Source organism: Festucalex cinctus, chromosome 1 (assembly GCF_051991245.1).
Source record: "Festucalex cinctus isolate MCC-2025b chromosome 1, RoL_Fcin_1.0, whole genome shotgun sequence".
Taxonomy (NCBI): Eukaryota; Metazoa; Chordata; class Actinopteri; order Syngnathiformes; family Syngnathidae; genus Festucalex; species Festucalex cinctus.
The window spans coordinates 2,224,093-2,243,978 of record NC_135411.1 but is presented as its reverse complement, the minus strand read 5'-3'; the positions used below and the strand labels follow the sequence as shown (position 1 = coordinate 2,243,978).

At 38.0% G+C, this 19,886-nt stretch overlaps 1 protein-coding gene across 1 annotated transcript in view; it reads right to left on the bottom strand.

Annotated features, from left to right (window-relative positions):
- Positions 1-19,886, bottom strand: part of lamc1 (laminin, gamma 1) — a 44,404-nt gene that overhangs the window by 10,140 nt on the left and 14,378 nt on the right. The window contains exons 3-18 of the mRNA XM_077505510.1: positions 15,644-15,774; positions 13,948-14,114; positions 13,683-13,883; positions 12,473-12,590; positions 11,836-11,934; positions 11,640-11,776; positions 11,450-11,572; positions 9,147-9,336; positions 8,085-8,197; positions 7,392-7,613; positions 7,135-7,323; positions 5,693-5,941; positions 4,636-4,789; positions 1,784-1,926; positions 1,530-1,708; positions 374-530 (exon numbers count right to left, since the gene is read on the bottom strand). Coding sequence (XP_077361636.1) covers positions 374-530; positions 1,530-1,708; positions 1,784-1,926; positions 4,636-4,789; positions 5,693-5,941; positions 7,135-7,323; positions 7,392-7,613; positions 8,085-8,197; positions 9,147-9,336; positions 11,450-11,572; positions 11,640-11,776; positions 11,836-11,934; positions 12,473-12,590; positions 13,683-13,883; positions 13,948-14,114; positions 15,644-15,774 — 2,572 coding nt within the window. The remainder of the gene's footprint in view (positions 1-373; positions 531-1,529; positions 1,709-1,783; positions 1,927-4,635; positions 4,790-5,692; positions 5,942-7,134; positions 7,324-7,391; positions 7,614-8,084; positions 8,198-9,146; positions 9,337-11,449; positions 11,573-11,639; positions 11,777-11,835; positions 11,935-12,472; positions 12,591-13,682; positions 13,884-13,947; positions 14,115-15,643; positions 15,775-19,886) is intronic.

Sequence of the window (19,886 nt, the reverse complement as noted above, 5' to 3'; positions counted from 1 at the left end):
AAAAATGGAAAATGATGTAGAAAAATTGAAATGGAAATAAATAAATAAATAAATAAATAAATAAATAATAATACTGCATTATAATTATAGGCGACTTTCTAAACACTCAAGGACACTGTACAATTTATATTATTTTGATTTAAATGTAAATGTTTCTGTTTTTGCAGCCAATTAATTCCTACAGGAAAGTAAAAGAAAAGTTAAAACTTTTTTTTTTCTTTTTTTTTTACAATATAACAATTAGCGAGTGAACAATTGCTTTTCTTTTTTTTTGTATAATCTCCACTTTTTTTATGTCTTAAATTGAGCTTTTGTGTGTTTTCTTGTCAAAAGAAGGTTTCGAGTCCTTTTTTTTTTGTCTGAATGTTTTCACCCTCGCTGGCGCGCGCCTCGTCCAGCAGGTGGAGGACGGCGCGCTCGGCCTCCTTCAGGCGCTCCTCGAAGGCGGCGTCGCTGACCGTCTCCTGGCCCGACGCAAGGTTGTCCATCAGCGTCTGCAGCTGCTGGATCTTCTGACGCTGCTGGTTCACCTGGCGCGCGCAAATAAAACAAAACAAAAACAAAAACACAGGATTTGTTTTTTTTGGGGGGGATCTCGCATGATGACATTCGACATCAGTGGATCGCCACCAACGACCTTTATTGAATAACGAAAACTAACAAAAACACCCTGAAAACGAACATTTTTGAATACTGCACACAAGTAACACATTAAAAGAAAGCTAAAACTAATACTGACACGAACTAAAGTTACACTAAAACTAAGCCTTTTTTAAATAATTAAAGAAAAACTAACAAAACCACCCTGAAAACTAATTAAAAATCACTACATTTTTTAATACACAGTAAAAAAAAAATAGACTGAAACTAACTCAAACTAAACTAAAACGAAGCCTTTTTAAATAACTAAAACAAATCAAAACAAACAGAACTCCATTTTTGAAAATTGTGCATAATACATAAAAAAACAAATAAAACTAATACTGAATGAAACTCACAAACTAAACTGAAACCAAGCATTTAATAACTGAAACAAAAAAACAAACAATACACATTTCAAAATAACTAATACTGAAATATTTATTAAATAACTAAAAATAATAAAAACCAACAAAACCACCCTGAAAACAAATAAAAAAATCACTACATTTTTGAATATTGTGGACAAGTAATACACATTAAAAAAAAAAAAATGAAACTAACTAAAACTAAGCCTTTTTTTAAAATAACTAAAACTATTGAAAACTAACAGGACCACCCTGAAAACTAATTAAAACTCCATTTTTGAATAGTGCGCATACAATAGACATTTGAGCCCCCCCCCCAAAAAAAATAAAAAAACAACAACCTAAAACTAATACTAAAACTAAATAACTAAAACTAAGAAAAACTAAATTAACCACCATGAAAACTAACTCACTTTTTGAATATTACGCACAAGTAATGCACATTAAAAAAAAAACAGAAATCAAATGAAAAGCTCAAACTAATAGCGAAACTAAGTAAAAGGATCTGGTGAGTGCGCCGACCTTGTCCCGCACGAGACTGTAGCAGGACGGACACTGCTGGCATCCGGGCGCCGAGCGGTTGTAGAAGTAGTTTTCCTCGCACATGTCGCAGCGGGCGCCCACGAAGCCCGGCCGGCACCGGCAGCGCCCGTCCTCGCCGCACTGCCCCGACTGGGCGCCCTCGGGGTCGCAGTCGCAGGCTGTTCAGGGGTCGGAGGTCAGAGGGCTCAGCGGGCTCGGCCGTCACGAGAGGAGCGAGGCCTGACGGAACGTACGTTTGCATCCCGACGAGCCGAAGCCGAAGAAGTTGAGCTCGCAGCGCTGGCAACGAGGTCCCGTCACGCCCGGCTGGCACTCGCACTGCCCGCTGGTGGCGTCGCACTGCCCGTTGGCCGAGCCGATGGCGTCGCAGTTGCACCTGCGCCGGCAAAAAGGCAACAATCCAACCAACTCCAAATCAGAGCAACAGAAAAAAAACGGTCAAAACAAATGCACGCTGGACTGTGCGTTTTGGCCTCTTGGGGGCAGTGTGGTGCCATGCATCCATGGCGCTACACAATTCAAGTGAGAACAGAAGAAAGTTGCCATTGAATTCGATGAAAATAACTCGTTTGTTACACATTGGGAAGAATTTGTGCCTTTGCGTAATGTTACCTCATGCGTGTTTTATGTGTGGATATTCGTTTTTTGAAGGAAAACACCCAAAGCTAATGCTTCCTAACTCCTGAAGTGGATGCTAACTTCCTGTTAGCACAAGTAGGCTAGCAATGTTTTAAAACCAAAGGAAAAACATTCCCCAAGTAGATGCTAACTTCCTGTTAGCATTTACTAACCTCCTATTAGTGCTAGTAGGCAAGCGATGTTTTAAAAACAAAGGAAAAACACTCCCAAAGTTGATGCTAACTTGCTGTTAGCGTTTGCTAACTTCATGTTATCCCTAGTAGGCTAGCAATGTTTGAAAAACAAAGGAGGAACACTCCCAATGTCGATACGAACTTCTTGTTAGCATTTGCTAACTTCCTGTTAGCGCTAGTAGGCTAGCGTATCGGGATGTTTTAGAAACAAAGGAAAAACACTCCCCAAGTCGACGCCAACTTCCTGTTAACATTTTCTAACTTCATGTTAGCGCTAGTAGGCTAGCGATGTTTTTAAAATGAAGTAAAAACACTCCCAAAGTTGATGCTAACTTCCTGTTAGCGTTTGCTAACTTCATGTTATCCCTAGTAGGCTAGCAATGTTTTAAAAACCAAGGAAAAACACTCCCAAAGTTGATGCTAACGTCCTGTTAGCGTTTGCTAACTTCATGTTATCCCTAGTAGGCTAGCAATGTTTTAAAAACAAAGGAAAAACACTCCCAAAGTTGATGCTAACTTCCTGTTAGCGTTTGCTAACTTCATGTTATCCCTAGTAGGCTAGCAATGTTTGAAAAACAAAGGAGGAACACTCCCAATGTCGATACGAACTTCTTGTTAGCATTTGCTAACTTCCTGTTAGCGCTAGTAGGCTAGCGTATCGGGATGTTTTAGAAACAAAGGAAAAACACTCCCCAAGTCGACGCCAACTTCCTGTTAACATTTTCTAACTTCATGTTAGCGCTAGTAGGCTAGCGATGTTTTTAAAATGAAGTAAAAACACTCACGAAGTCAATGCTAACTTCCTTTTAGCATTTGCTAACTTCATGTTAGCGCTAGCAGGCTGGCAATGTTTTAAAAACGAACAAAAAACACTTCCAAAGTCGATGCGAACTTCTGGTTAGCATTTGCTAACCTCCTATTAGTGTTAGTAGGCTAGCAATGTTTTAAAAACAAAGGAAAAACTCTCCTGAAGTCGATGCTAACTTCCTGTTAGCACTAGTAGGCTAGCGAAACGCAATGTTTTAAAAATGAAGGAAAAACACTCCCAAAGTCGATACAAACTTCTTGTTAGCATTTGCTCACTTCATGTTAGCGCTAATAGGCTAGCAATGTTTTAAAAATCAAGGAAAAACACTCACAAAGTCAATGCGAACTTCCTGTTAGCGGTTGCTAACCTCCTGTTAGCACTAGTAGGCTAGCAATGTTTGAAAAACAAAGGAGGAACATTCCCAATGTCGATATGAACATCTTGTTAGCATTTGCTAACTTCCTGTTAGCGCTAGTAGGCTAGCGTATCGGGATGTTTTAGAAACAAAGGAAAAACACTCCCCAAGTCGACGCCAACTTCCTGTTAACATTTTCTAACTTCATGATGTTTTTAAAATGAATTCGATGAAAATAACTCGTTTGTTACACATTGGGAAGAATTTGTGCCTTTGCGTAATGTTACCTCATGCGTGTTTTATGTGTGGCTATTCGTTTTGTGAAGGAAAACACCCAAAGCTAATGCTACCTAACTCCTGAAGTGGATGCTAACTTCCTGTTAGCACAAGTAGGCTAGCAATGTTTTAAAACCAAAGGAAAAACATTCCCCAAGTAGATGCTAACTTCCTGTTAGCATTTACTAACCTCCTATTAGTGCTAGTAGGCTAGCGATGTTTTAAAAACAAAGGAAAAACACTCCCAAAGTTGATGCTAACTTCCTGTTAGCGTTTGCTAACTTCATGTTATCCCTAGTAGGCTAGCAATGTTTGAAAAACAAAGGAGGAACACTCCCAATGTCGATACGAACTTCTTGTTAGCATTTGCTAACTTCCTGTTAGCGCTAGTAGGCTAGCGTATCGGGATGTTTTAGAAACAAAGGAAAAACACTCCCCAAGTCGATGCCAACTTCCTGTTAGCATTTTCTAACTTCATGTTAGCGCTAGTAGGCTAGCGATGTTTTTAAAATGAAGTAAAAACACTCACGAAGTCAATGCTAACTTCCTTTTAGCATTTGCTAACTTCATGTTAGCGCTAGCAGGCTGGCAATGTTTTAAAAACGAACAAAAAACACTTCCAAAGTCGATGCGAACTTCTGGTTAGCATTTGCTAACCTCCTATTAGTGTTAGTAGGCTAGCAATGTTTTAAAAACAAAGGAAAAACTCTCCTGAAGTCGATGCTAACTTCCTGTTAGCACTAGTAGACAACAGAATCACGTACGCTACGCAAGCTAAATGCTGCATTCAGGGTACTTTGGCAGCGCGGGAAACCCGGCAAACGGGTCACTCACCGCTCGCATCCGTTGCGGCTGCGCAGGTTGAAGAATCCCGGCTGGCAGGCGCCGCAGTCTCGCTCGGCGACGTTGGGCAAACACGGGCACTGGCCCGTCACCGGCGAGCAGCTGGCCTGGCCGCCCGCCGTGCCCAACGGGGAGCAGGCGCACGCTGGCAGGAAAAGGAAGCGCCGCGTCATTGGACGTCACAACAGTGCAGATCGGCACAAACAGGGTTTGTCATTCCCTTTTGGAACTTTCATTTAGTTTGGAGTTTTGCTTTTTAAAAAGGAATCATTTTGAATTCCTTTTCAGGGTTACTTTTTACGAGTTATTTTATACATGCTTCGTTTTAGTTTAAAAAAAAAGTGGATTGTGCGCAATATTTAAAAAAACAACATGAACTAAAATGTCCGTAGTACATTTTCATCTTGTCTTCATTTAGTCAACAGTCCCTTTTTTTTCAAATTAAGCTTAAATCTGCATTTTAAAAATAAAACATTTTCAGTTAAATGAAGTTAGATTTAAATTAAAATTCACTTATTAAATTTATTTAAATTTGCATTTAAAAAAAATAATTTAAAATTATTGTTGATTACTGAGAATATTTAATCTAGTTTTGTCTGGTGAAAAATGTGCGCTGAGGAAATAATTTTTTTGATGAGGTTTTGTGAAATATAAATTCGCCTTATTAAATGTATTTATATTTAAATTGATTGAAGTTTGCATTAAAAAACAACAACAACAACATTTAAATTAAATTAATTTAAATTTAAATAAAATTTGCCTTACTAAATGTATTTAAATTTAGTCCCACTAATCTAGTTTTTGTGCGGTGAAAAATGTGCGTTGAGGAAATCATTTTTGTTGACCTTTTGTGAATTGAAATGAAATATGCCTTATTAAATGTAATTTCATGTAAATTGATATTTTAAAAATAAAACAAATAATTAAAGAAATTGAAATGAAATATTCCTTATTAAATGTATTTAAATGTAAAACATAACTAAATAATAAAAGTGATGAATTTCAATTGAAATTAAATGTTGAGTTTTGGTGACACGACGGGTCTGACCTTTGCACTTGTGGGCGGGGTCTGCGGCGAGCGGCTCGCCGTAGAAACCGTCCTTGCAGCGGTCGCAGAAGAAGCCGTCCGTGTTGTGGACGCACTTGAGGCAGCGTCCCGTCTGGCGGTGGCAGTTGCCCACCGCGTTGGGGTCGATGTTGTCGCTGCACTTGCACGCGCGGCACGCGCGCGCCGGACCGCCGCCTTGGCCCAGGGGGTCCCCGAAGAAGCCGTCGTCGCACTGCTCGCAGCGCTTGCCTGCGGGGGGGAAAATGGCGACGGCACGTCAGCGCAAATACGTCGCTCGCCTTCAAACGCGCTCCGCAAACAATGACCAAAATAAATGAAAGAATTACAAAAATAAATACATCAATACATAAAATAAAGAATAATATTAATAATAATAAATAAAGAATAAAGAATGAAATTAAACTGAAGCTAAATAAACCTAAACTGAAATAAAAACCAAATGAAAATAATGAAAAAGAATAAATAAATGAATAAAAGAATAAAAATAATAATAAAAATAAAGAAATGAAAATAAACTTAAACTGTAAATAAACTTAAACTGAAATAAAAATAAAGAAAAAGAATAACTAAATAATGAATAAATAAATAAAGATTAAAAGAATAAACGAATAAAAGAATAAAAAAAATACAATAAAAAATAATAAAATAAATAAAGAATAAAGAAATGTAAATAAACTTAAACTGAAATAAAAATGAAACGAAGAAAAAAAGAATAAATAAAGAATAAAAGAATAAATAAATGAAATTAAACTTAAACTGAAATAAAAATGAAATGAAAATAATGAAAAAGAATAAATAAATGAATAAAAGAATAAATAAAAGAATAAAAATAATAATAAAAATAAAGAAATGAAAATAAATTTAAACTGTAAATAAACTTAAACTGAAATAAAAATAAAGAAAAAGAATAACTAAAAAAAGAATAAATAAATAAAGATTAAAAGAATAAATAAACGAATAAAAGAATAAAAAAAATACAATAAAAAATAATAAAATAAATAAAGAATAAAGAAATGTAAATAAACTTAAACTGAAATAAAAATGAAATGAAGAAAAAAATACATAAAAAATAAAAGAATAAATAAATGCATAAAAGAATGAATAAAAAGAATGTTAAAAATAATACTGATGATAAATAAAAAATAAATAAAGAATAGAGAAATGAAAATAAACTTAAACTGAAATAATGAAATGAAAACAAAGACAAAGAATAAATAAATAAAGAATACAAGAATGAATAAAAATTAAAATAAAAAAAAAAATAAAGAAAATAAACTTAAACTGTAAATCAAAATAAAAATGAAAGACTAAAGACTACAATGAAGGACATTTTTGCTATCGTTATATTTAGTTTGAGTTTTGTAAGCATGAATTTGATTCCGTGTTTTTGGAATGTGATTTTCGCCCGTCGGCCCGCTTACCCGTGGTGCCGGCGGGACAGTTGGTGCAGACCACCCGTCCGCCGTCGGGCACCAGGACGCAGGTGGCGCCGGCGGGACACGGGCACGGCTGGCAGTCGGAGGCGGTTCCCTTGGTGGCGTCGCCGTAGAAACCGTCCCGGCAGCGCTGGCAGCTCAGACCGCCCGTGTTGTCGCGGCAGTCGCACGCGCCTGCAAACACGCAAACGCGTCGGTCGACTCCGGCAGAGCGGGCGCGGCGGGCGCGGCGGCCGCCTCACCTGTGCGCGGGTCGCAGGCGTCGCTGTGGCCGTGGCAGTCGCAGGCCTCGCAGGCGCCGAAGGGGCCGAGCGACGGGCGGGCGCGCCGGTAGCCGGCGGCGCAGCGCTCGCAGCGGCGGCCCTCGTAGCCGCGGGGGCACGTGCACTGCTCCGCCCAGCGGGCCGGGACCCCCGGCCCCCGCCGGGCCGTCACCAGCGACACCTCGTCCAGGTAGCCCGCGCCTGCGCGCAAAGCAAAACGCCACGTCAACACATCGCAATATCCAAACATTAACCGCATCATATTAGCACCATGTCCAAACATCACGATGCCAAAAAAATCACAACAATGTATATATTATAAATACTTTTCCTCAAAATATATAAATATCATATATATAAATGCTAATGCATGTACACATTGGAGTTGGTCCACATATTGTTTTGTTTCACAAGCCTGGATTGGAAACTGCACTCAAAAAAGTAACCACCAGAAGGTGCTACAACTGCACAAATGGAAATCAACTTGACCTTTTTTTTTCTTCTCAATAATAATATATATAATGTAAATAAAAATAATATTGGGACATGACGACGACGATATATTGTGGCAGTTTTAATATGTCACGATATGGTTTCATCCCTATCGCCGACTAAAGACTTTTTTGGGGGTTGGATTTGTTTGTTTGTTTTTGTGCGTCTTTGTGGCCGTACTCTTGTCGCTGTAAGTGCCGCGGATCTTGATGGCCGTCAGGTTGTGGAGAAGTTTCTGGAAGTCCGAGTGGCTGATGGCCGGCTGCCAAGGGTAGTCGGCGCTGTTCTGGAGTCTGCCACAACCACAACAACAAAAAATGAGATCCAGCAAGGAAAAGAGCAAGCAAACAAAAAAAAAGAAAATCATTATTTTACAATACAGGACAAAAATACTAAGAGAAACAGAAAAAAAAATATTTAGAAAAACAGGAGGAAAAATACACACAAAAAAAAAAAAGTAAAATAATGATTTTATAATACAGGGGAAAAAATACAAAGAAACACAGAAGAAAAATATTTGGAAAAACAGAAAAACTTATTTGATAATACAGGAAGAAATATACTAAAAAAACAGAAAAATAATTACTTTATAATACAAAAAACAAATCTTTTTTTTTAGAAAACAGATCATTTTATAATACAGGAAATAAATACTAAGAATAACAGGAGAAAAATATTGATTTTATAATACAGGAAAAAATATTAAGAAAATCAGAAAAACAAAATTTAGAAAAACAGAAAAAAAATATTTTAGAATACAGGCAAAAACAGAAAAAAAAAAGATTTTATAATACAGGGGAAAAAATACAAAGAAACACAGAAGAAAAATATTTCGAAAAACAGAAAAACTTATTTGATAATACAGGAAGAAATATACTAAAAAAACAGAAAAATAATTACTTTATAATACAGGAAAATACTAAGAAAAACAAATCTTTTTTTTTAGAAAACAGATCATTTTATAATACAGGAAATAAATACTAAGAATAACAGGAGAAAAATATTGATTTTATAATACAGGAAAAAATATTAAGAAAATCAGAAAAACGAAATTTAGAAAAACAGAAAAAAATATTTTAGAATACAGGCAAAAACAGAAAAAAAAATAATGATTTTATAATACAGGGGCGGAAAAAAAATAAGAGGAAAAAAAATCTGCTAATGAAATGACTGGATTGTGTTTTGGTTTCTTTTGAGGACAGCGCGATGTTTTGTTTGTTTTGTTTCGGTCTGCAGTCTGACCTGAAGACGTAGCGTTGCTTCTCCTCGCCGGGGTGGGCGTTGCCCTGGGAGATGAGGGGCACGGCCACCCGAAGGCCCGCCCCCTCCAGGACCAGGTCCTCGGCCGACAGGCGGCTCTCGCGACCGTCCACGCGGAAACTCAAGCTCAGGTTCTGACCCGAGCTCAGCAGCTGGTCGCCCAAGAACTTGTCTGCTCCGCCGCACGGGGGAAAAAAAATACAAATTCAGTTCTTGTGCGCAACATTCGAAAATTACATTTCAGAAATGCTTACTTTTACTTTCGTTTTATTTATTATTTTTAAGGTGTAAAAAACTGAGTTCGTTTTAGTTTTAATCCGTTTTCAGGGTGGTTTTGTTTTTATTAGTTTTTGCTTATTTTCCGTTCATTTCAGTACAGTGGTACCTCTACTTACAAAATTAATTTTAATTAAACATTTTGTCAGTAGAGACGCATTTTCCATGGAAATGCCCTAATCCGTTCCAAGTAGGGCTGTTAAAAAAAATCGATTCGGCAATATATCGCGATACTACATCGTGCAATTCTCGAATCGATTCAATAGGCGGCCGAATCGATTTTTCAACTTCCATTTTTAATGGAAAAATATTCAACAAAACGTCTTACTTTGGGTTAGGGTTCACACCTTGAGCATGGAAGATGTTATTTGAATGGAACATTAAGCCTTAATATTTGATTTCAATGCTCTTGAACATGAAACAATTACAACCTGTATAAGTTTCAGATCAATAAATAATACATTTTCATACAAATCTTAGACTGTACAAGTTTACTGATTAGTATTTTCTCAATTTGAATAAAAAAAAAAAAGAAGAAAAAGCGCAACAATCGACTTATAAATTCGTATCGGGATTAATCGGTATCGAATCGAATGGTGACCTGTGAATCGTGATACGAATCGAATCGTCAATTCACACCCCTAGTCCCAAGCCTCCCAAATTTCAGACACAAATGTTTTATAAAGCATAAAAAATGCATCAAAACATGTAACAAATACATGTTACAATTAGATTATTGCGCAATAAACGAGAGTTGTGCATAATGTAAAGAAACAAAGAATAAAGTAAAGAATAAAAATGATGCTCATTTACCTTAACTGCTGTCCTCATCGTTTTTTGCCCTCTTTGGTTCATGTTCCTCTCTCTCAGAAGTGTTTTTTTTTTTTTCTGCCTGGTGTTTTGCAAAGAAGTGATCCAAGGATGTTTGTTTGTTTTTTTGTTTTTAAACAATCCTTCGAAAATGTCCAAGGCAAACATCATCTTAGTGAACAAACGCCCGACTGGTGAACACTTTTTCTGGCCGATTCTTTTAAACAAATTCTGAAACTTCATGGAAACTTCCGGTATGGTGAGGCACCTTTTTTCCCCCAAAAAAAAAAAAAAAAAAAGGCCCGTCTCGTCGCAATTCAAAACTGACTGTGCCTTCATCAATCACCAATTGTTTGATTTTTTGCACAAGATCGTTGGCCGTTAGTTCAAACATTTCCGAAAAACCCTTCATGGGTCTCGGGATGAATGTTGGGACGCTGTATAGACGGCGATGTCGTCTACGCTCATCGATGCGTACGGTCGAGGTTCCTCTTAGCCAATGGGATGCCAGAACGATGCACAAAAACCGATCTCGTATTTACGCTCGTAAGAAGGAAATAGGCACAGCCCAAAGTATGTTGCGTTCGGGAATGCATTTTGACCTTTCGTATCTAGAAATTTCTTTCGTAACAAGAGGCAATATTTTCCCGTTGAGGCGTTTCGTAACTCGGAAAATTTTGTATGAAGAGACGTTCGCAAGCAGAACTTCCACTGTATTAGTTAAAAACATTTTTTAAATGTGTATGACTTGTGCGCAATATTCAAAAATTTTGTTTTGTTTGTTTTTATTAGTTTTAGGCATTTCATAAATGCTTAGTTTTAGTTTAGTTTTCATTTCAGTATTAATTTAAAAAAAAAATATGTATTGCTTGTGCACAATGTTCAAAAATTGATTTAGTTTTGAAATGCTTAGTTTTAGTTCATTTCAGTAATAGTTTGCTAGTTTTTATTAGTTTTAGTTATGAGTTATTTAAAAAATGCTTAGTTTTAGTTTAGTTTTCATTCGTATCAGTATTGGTTTTAGTTTTTTTTTTTTAAGTTAGTTGTAATTCGTTTTCAGGGTGGTTTTGATTCGTTTTAGTTATCTACTATATGCTTAGTTTGAGTTAGTTTCAGTCGTTTGTTTTTTTTTGGAATGTGTCCGACTTGCGCAACATTTCAGAAAGACTCGTATGTCAAGGCGGCGTCACGCACGTTACCTGGCGCCACGAAGTACATGGGGAAGTAATCTTGCGAGAGCAGCGAGATTTCCTGCCCGCCGGCCGACCACTTGACCGGCACGGGCGACGCGTCGCGCCGCTGGCCCGTCCACCCGTCGGCATCTGCGGGCGCGCACACGCCGGCGTCAGCGCCGAAGAGGCGGCTGGGCGCAAACAAAAGCCCGCCTACCTCGCTGGAAGGCGGAGACGAGCCGGTGCGCGCTGAAGCCGGCCGCGCTCTCGCACACCGACGAGTGCAGGAAGCAGAAACAGGGCGAGCAGCCCTCCGCGCTGCCGGCGTCCATGTTGAAGAAGCCCGGCTTGCACCTGCCGCCATCGCAAAGCTCAGCGCGGGTTTCCACGGCCGGCGTGCGCGCGCGCGTTACCTGTCGCAGGCGAAGCCCTCCACGTTCTCCTTGCAGCGACATTGTCCCGTGTTGACGTCGCATTCCGTCGTGCTTCCCGACGGCGAGCACGAACACGGCCTGCGCAAAAACAAACAAAAAACATGTCACGATCCAGCGCTCCCTTCGTTTATTGTGGATGTTACGTTACAAAAACTACCTGCGATAAAGAAGAAAATTCCCTGTTAACTCATTTGCTCCCAAAGACGTATTTATACGTTTTTTATATTTTTTTTTTTATGCTAGAGCATACAGAAGGCTTTGATGCAGCCTCTCAACTGAAGAGAATGCTTGAAGCAATGGTAGTATTACAAAAAGAGCCAGCAGGTGGCAGCAGAGGATAAGAGATCAACTGATTTGTCAATAAGAATGAAACTTAGCTACATTCTAATGCTAATTGCTGAAAAACGGAAACAGAAGTATACTTTTTTTCTGACTCTAATCTTTCTTTTGGTAGGTTCCATGTTTTGATAGCAATAGAACAGAATATTCTGCGGGCCTTGCAAAATGAGTCAAAACGCAGTGAAACGGCGAGGAGCCAAAATGTCTGGGAGTGAATGATATTTTTTTTCAATCGAATTGGATTTGACGCATTTGTTGCGCGCCGACGCGGGCTCACCTGCAGCCGGCCTGGGTCAGGCTGTGAAATCCGGGCTGACAGCGGTCGCACTTGTCGCCCGTCACACCCGGCTTGCACGCGCACACGCCTCGGCTGTCGCACTGGGGAGACTCGGAACCTGCACACCAAAATCACATTCATTTTGGTCTTCTGTGAGCCTCGACACCAGAAAAATGTTTTGCTCATCCGGAGGACAAGATGAGCACAAACATTTGTGCATCTCGGAACACCCGCGTGACTTCTTACCTTTGATTTTGTGCGGCAACGGATCACAAAAGTCACGCTTCGGATCAGCAAAATAACAAATCAAATACAAGAAATAAATTGTACTTTGTCTTCATTTATTTTGTAAAATGCATTTCCACATTAAATAAATAAAAACCAAAAAATCAATTCAACATGACTAATATAGCCGTTTAGGATGTAAGTGTTGGATATTCAAGAAAAAAAAAAAACAAGTGAGGAAACATTATTCAAGAAAAACAGGGAAAAAAATATATTAAAAAAACCCCAGAATAATAAATAAGTAAATTAATAAATAAATAAATAAATAAATAACTGTATTATATTAAAATAAATAAATACATAAATAAATGACTAAAAGTGAAAATAAAAATCTATTTGTATTTAATTTTGTCATTATATTTTTTTATATCCGTTTTTTATTTTAATTTTTAGTCAGTTATTTATTCATTTTGTTATACATTTATATAGTCATTTATGTATCTATTCATTTCTTTTGTCATTTGTTTTTCAGGCCAATCAACCAATAGGCGAAGAGCTCGCCACACTTAAGACCGCCCCCTCATTTGAATAAACATTTTGACTTGGCAGTACGGCCCAAATCTGCCAAAATTACAAAATAAATGACAAAATAAATAAATGCAAAATAACCAAATCAATAAATGCATAAATAAATGACTAAAAGTGAAAATAAAAACGGATATAACTAAATTGAATATAAATGTATTGTTTTTGTTTTCATTTTTATTTGCATTTATTTAGTCATGTATTTATTTAGTCATTTATTTTGAAGGCTGATCAACCATTTCGACTGCCAACATTCCAAATGAATGACAAAATAACTCAAAAAATAAATAAAGGCCTAAAAGTGAAAATAAAAAGGGATATCAAAAATGAAATCCAAATGTCGTCCATAGAAAGTGTTTTTTTTTTTTCTGTGGGTGTTTGTTTTCGGTCGGATGCTCACCCGCGGAGTCGCAGGCGCAGGGCAGGCAGCGGTCGCCGTCGCGGTCGTCGTGGCGGCGCCGGTAATGTCGCTCCAGGCAGCGCTCGCAGCGCGGGCCGTCCGTGTTGTCGGCGCAGTTCTGGCAGTGACCTCCGTGACCCGTGGCCCGGTACAGCTCGGCGTCAAAGTAGCAGCGGGCGCTCTTGCCGTTGCACTCGCACGCTGCCGGGAGACCAAAATGGAGAAATCAAACGCACCTCGGGCGGCGGCCCGGCGCGCCACTCACGCAGGCACTCGTTGGCGTCGTCGGCGGTGGCCCGCCCCCACGGCCGGTCGTTGAAGAAGGCTTTGCACAGCTGACAGTCGGCGCCGTCCGTGTTGTGTTTGCAATTGCACACCAGCTGCCCGTCGCCGTCCTTGACGCACTCGCTGGCGTGGCCGTTGCACTTGCACCTGACGGGGGGAAAAAATAAACAAAACACATCAACAAACGGAATATTCGCGTCTTGATTTGGGGGGGGGGGAAGCCACCGATAATATCTGCCGATAACTATTGATTAGGAACCTCACGAAAAGATACCAAAAGCCATACAAGGCTCACAATAACGATATCACAATTATCGATATATTGATCAGGTCATAAATCCATGATAGTCTATAATAAAACTAATCATAAAATAGTAATAGTAATAATAATAATAATTATTATTACTATTATTATTATCATTATTATTATTATGATTATAAATAAAATAATAAAATAAATATTAATGAAAAATAAAAAATACAAATAAATAATACAAATAAAGAAATAAATTAAGTAATTCACAATATAACAAAATAATATAAATAAATATAAATATAATATAAATACAAAATATAATATATAAATATATTATATAAAAATAAATACCAATGAATAATAAAAACAAATGACGAAAAAAAAAATCGTAATATATATATATATGCTAGCAATTTTTTGTTTTTATGAAATTGTAATTGAACTTCTTCTTTCATCTTTTCCCTTGAGCAAAATCAGATGTTGATCATGAGTGTGTATTATTTTGGACAAATGAATGTTCGGCTTGTTTGGGAAGCAAAACGTGACTTTTGCCAAATCTGCCCTTGAGCAGACGACAAGAAAACGAACAGATGAAGACGACGAAACGGACGCGGAAGGAGACGACAAGCTGAGACTCGCTGGCAGGAAAAAAAAAAGAAAGAAAAAAAAAACGTGTTTGATTGAAGTCTTTGTTGCTTTTCCCGTTTGTCGCTGGCAGACGTGGTGGGAAAAAAAAAACAACAAAAAAACCGTGCTGAGGAAGGAAACGTTCGCCGGAGGTTTTCGTCCCCACAAATCAGTCAACATCCAACCAAACGCGTTATTATTATTATTATTATTATTATGTTCATTATGTTACATTCCAACCACTGCAACGTATTCACAATCTAATACTACGAATGAGAATCTTTGACCGTCTGATTCCTGTGATTCGATTCAGAATCCATCTTGGATCGAAAATCATTTCTGCTTCAATCTATCAATGTGGGAATAAAAATCGTCATGATCGACTCCAGTCGGCTTTGCAAGACAAATGGAGACATTAAAGTGTCTTTTCTTTCCACGTTTATTACATTTTCAATTGTAAGAGCCTTAAAAAAATAAAAAATCATTTGCTCCCAAAAACATATTTATATGTTTTTTTTAAGCTCGAGCATACAGAAGCCTCTCAACTGTTGAAAAAAAAAATGGTAGTAATTCCAAAAACGAGTATAAGAGATCAACCAGGGCCATGTTGCAACAAGCTCTTTAAGTCGTTGTTTTCACCAGGAATGTGACGATTGATGAAACTTGGCTACATTTGATTGCTAATTGCTGCTAAACACAAACAGATAGAAGCAGATTTTTTTTGTTCCTAATGAAAGAAGAGACTCTAAAATGTAGATTGTGTGGGCCTTGCACAAGCGTTCCAAATGCTTACCTTCCGCCCACGGCGAAGTCGGAGATGGCGTAGTAGTACGACTTGAGCACTTTGGGGTCGTTGAAGACTTCGTCGCCGAACGTGTTGAGGCGGTTCAAGGTGACGCGGATGTCGGTGGCCGTCACCCAGTCCTGCCGCGGCAACGCAACAGCCGAGTCAACGACTCCGCGTCTCAACAAAAAACAACAACAACAACAACAACCTGCAAAAGAGCACTTCCTGTTTCAAAGGTTTTACTTCCTGTCTGCTGCTCATGTGCTTCAATACACTCGCCAAAAGTGCCGGAAAATTGAGGAAAAACTAAACAAAACAAAACACAATAGCCATAAAATATATATTTTTTTTTAAAAGAGACAGAAAAGTACCATAAAATGGAAAAAAAAAAATTGCCACAAGGGCCGGAAAAATTGAGGCAAAAAAAAAAAAATAGCCAGAAAATATCATAAAAAAGGAAAGAGACAGAGATAAGAAAAATTACCATAAAATGTAAAAAAAAAATCATCAAAAGTGCTGGAAAAGAAAATAGCCCTAAACTGTCCAATAAAGGAAGACGGATAGAAAATGATCAGAATGTGTCCATAAAATTGCCATGAAAATGTATGAAAACAAAGTATGAAAAATTTCCAAAAAAAGTAACAAAAAAAAAAACAGAAGATGAAATCGTACATTTACACCAACACACAATTTCTTTCATCACAATCTGCCTTTTCTTTTTTTTACGACGACATCACCTGTGCTTAGGAAGCAGGTAAACATGGCTCACCTGTTTTCTGGGCTTGGTTAGCACACTGAGCCATGATTGGCCGTGAGTGACCGACTTCCTCAGCACAGGTGATGTCATCATCAGTCGACAGCAAGTACAAAAATGACTTTTTAAATAAAGTTATCCATTTAGTCTGAAAACTACTGAAGTCATCAAATTCATTGTGGACCAAATGTAAACTTTTTACTGGTGAAAATGGCGGCATGAGTCAAGTATGCCTTTAAATGTGGATTCCAAAACATCATGTGAAGGTGCTTTTCTAGTGGCCTCACTTCTGTGTGACGCATTTCAAACTTTGTTTTTTTTCTGGTTCCTATCAAAATAAATCTCGTTATCCGATTTCAAAGCGCCGAATCGGCCGTCCCGAACGCTCGGTAACAAGACGACGTCGACGCGTGGTCGCCTTGGCAACGTCTGCGCTGGGAAAGACGTGCGGCGGCCAAGGAAAAACATCTGCTGGGCCTCGGACGTCCGTTCTGGTTCTGGTTCTGGTCACGGAAAAATGTGGCAAGAGGCCAAGGCCGCCGCCGCCGGCAGCGTTGGCGCTCGCTATCGGCGCTCGCTTATCACGCCTCTCGGGGGAGGCAGCCGCTTTTTTTTTTCTTGGTTTGTTTTTCCAGCGCAAGCAGCTGCTCCGACATCCACATTCGACGATGTCGGCGATGTCGAAGGCCGTCGGGACACAAAACAAACGCTCGCGTCTGACGCTAATCTCGCAAATCGCTTCAGTCTTTTTTCTTACGTCTTCTTAACAGAGAGCATTTTTCATTTTTCACATTTGTGCTTTTCTTGCACATTATTGTCACGCAACATGTCAGTCAGTTACAATTGTTTCATTTGATAAACCGTGACACCATTTTTTTGTGTAACATTGTGCAAAAGTCAATAAATAAAATGACTTCAATATTAAATCCAATGAAATCAATATTAATATTCCTCAGAAATTGTGTGCTTCAAAATGTCGAAACATAAAATCTTTGAATATGTTAAAATTGAAGCTATAATACACATTTTTACTGATTTTCTTTATACATAAATTTTTTTGTATAATTTTTTTACGTACTTTCTTTACATATAATTTTTTTGTATACACATACATATATATATATATATATATATATATATATATATATATATATATATATTTTTTACCAGTACAATTTTTTTTACAGGTACAAATCACAACTTTTACAGATACAAATTTCTACTTTTTTTCTACAAGTAATTTTTTTAAAAACTTTTGCACCAGATTTACTTCCATAATTTTCTCATTGGAAAAAAAAACATCTGTTTATGTCTTGAATACTTTTATCGGAGATTATGCATTAATGCATTAGGACCTATTTTTTTTATTTATTTGATTTTTAAAAACTAATTATGTAAATTTTGTTTGGTCCAAAGGGATTAGGATTTCAAGGAATTTTTTTGGAACCTAATAATAATAATAATTACTTAGTATTTTTTTTTTTTTTACATGTTCACATTTTCTTGCTTTGTACTGCAAAATATAAGATGGTTAGAATAATGGTGGTTTCAATTATTACCAAAATAATTGTGATTAATATTTTGTGAATAATCGAGCAGCATCATGCGGTTCCCACCCCCAACAGTTATTGTTTATGAATGAGGCATTTAGTCTTAGTCTAAATGAGTCTGGTGACAAATGCGTGTTGGCAAAACTATTTCGGAAAGATCAACTTTTCAAAGTCCTGCGTTGAACACTTTGAAGGAGACCAAAATTTGGAGGCTGCTGTTATCCGGCAGCTGTTTGAGCAGCTGTTTGTCTTCTTTCGCTCCACTTCCTGCAAAAGCAAACACGACAGGCCACCTTTTGTTCACGCCCACGCGGCGGGGGGGGGCGGGGCAACCAGAGCGTTTCCATCCGCCGTTGCGTCATCGGACGCGCCGCAGCTGCTTGGGAGGAGGAAGAAGAAGCCCCACTAACTGACTCCGCCCCCTCCGTGCAGCTGCACGATCAATCACGCCGTCTTCTGGATGAAGCGTCCTTCACTGGGAATTTGCTTTTGGAAGCAAGCAACTTTTCTCTTTCTTGGTCAAACTGTTGCGTTTGTTGACGCGTTTGTTGACGTTTTTCACACGTTGAGTTTGGGCTGCGCCATTATGGAAACAAACAAACAAAAAATCCACATTATTTTGGCAATCATTGAAAGCACGATTAGTTTTTGGGGTAGAAAGAAGAAAATGTTAAAGCATTTCAAAATACTAAAAATTAAAAATGACAAATTAAATTGTTTAAAATTTTAAAAAGGTGCAAATGTATAAATTGAAACAACTCAAAAATACTCCTCATTATTTTGGCAATAATTGAAATCACGATTATTCAAGCGATTATTTATTTATTTTGGGTAGAAACAAGAAAATGTGAAAGAATTTCAAAATAATAAAAATTAAAAATATTTAATAAAAAAAAATATTAAGACAAATAAAATCATTTGGGGAAAAACTATAATTAAAAAAATATTAAACAAGTCATTTTAAAATTTAAAAAAAAGGTGCAAATGTATAAATTTAAACAATTCAAACAGTATTAATAATCTTTTTTTTTAATGATTATGCTGATTTTGTAATTGTGGAGTAGCGCAAAAATATTGTTTAAAGTTTTGGAAGTTTCTAGGAATTTGTATTAATTTTTGTTAAAAATATGCACATAAGCTAAAACTTTTTCTCAAAATTGTGTTGAATGGGAAAATATATCGGTTTTCCTCCAGCTGCGGTTCACTGTACTGGTGTCTGTCTGATCTCAGTCTGCTTCATCTATCCTTCCTTCCTTCCTTTAGTTTTTCCTCTGGTCCCTTGAGATCTCCCTAATGTGTTGGAATTTCGATGTTTCTGGGATTGGTGAACGATTCTGGTTTTGTAACCAACCATGTGGGTGGCAGGTGGTGTCTGGTTGGTGCTGGATATCAACTTTGCTTAATCCTCCTTTCCTTTGATCTTTCCTCTGGTCCCTTGAGATCTCCCAAACCTGTTGGAATTTCTTGGTTTCTGGTGTTTTGTAACCGACCATGTGGTCTGGTTGGTGCTGGATATTTAACTTTGCTTCATCTTTCTTTCCTTTGATCTTTCCTCTGGTCTCCTGACCTTCTGATGATATATATTATGATATATAATATAGAATGAATTGGTAAGACAATACTGAGCTGAAAAAAATCAATGACTTGAAAAGGTTTGCTTTGCTCTTGTTTTTGCAACTGATTTGTGTTTCATGTACAGCACTTTGTATGCAGCAACAAGTGCTTTAGAAATCGACTTGATTGACGGTTCGACATCAAGTCGGAGGCTTCAAATAGCGACAATCAAACGGCGCGCGCCACCATTGAGCGCGGCAACGCAGGTGTAAACATCCCCCCCCCGCAAACAGCTACCACGCCGACACTGCTGCCCAAAATAAGTTGACGGGACAGTAAACGTCACATCAAAACATCGCTGGAATTTCTGTGTGTGTGTTAGAAAGCAATC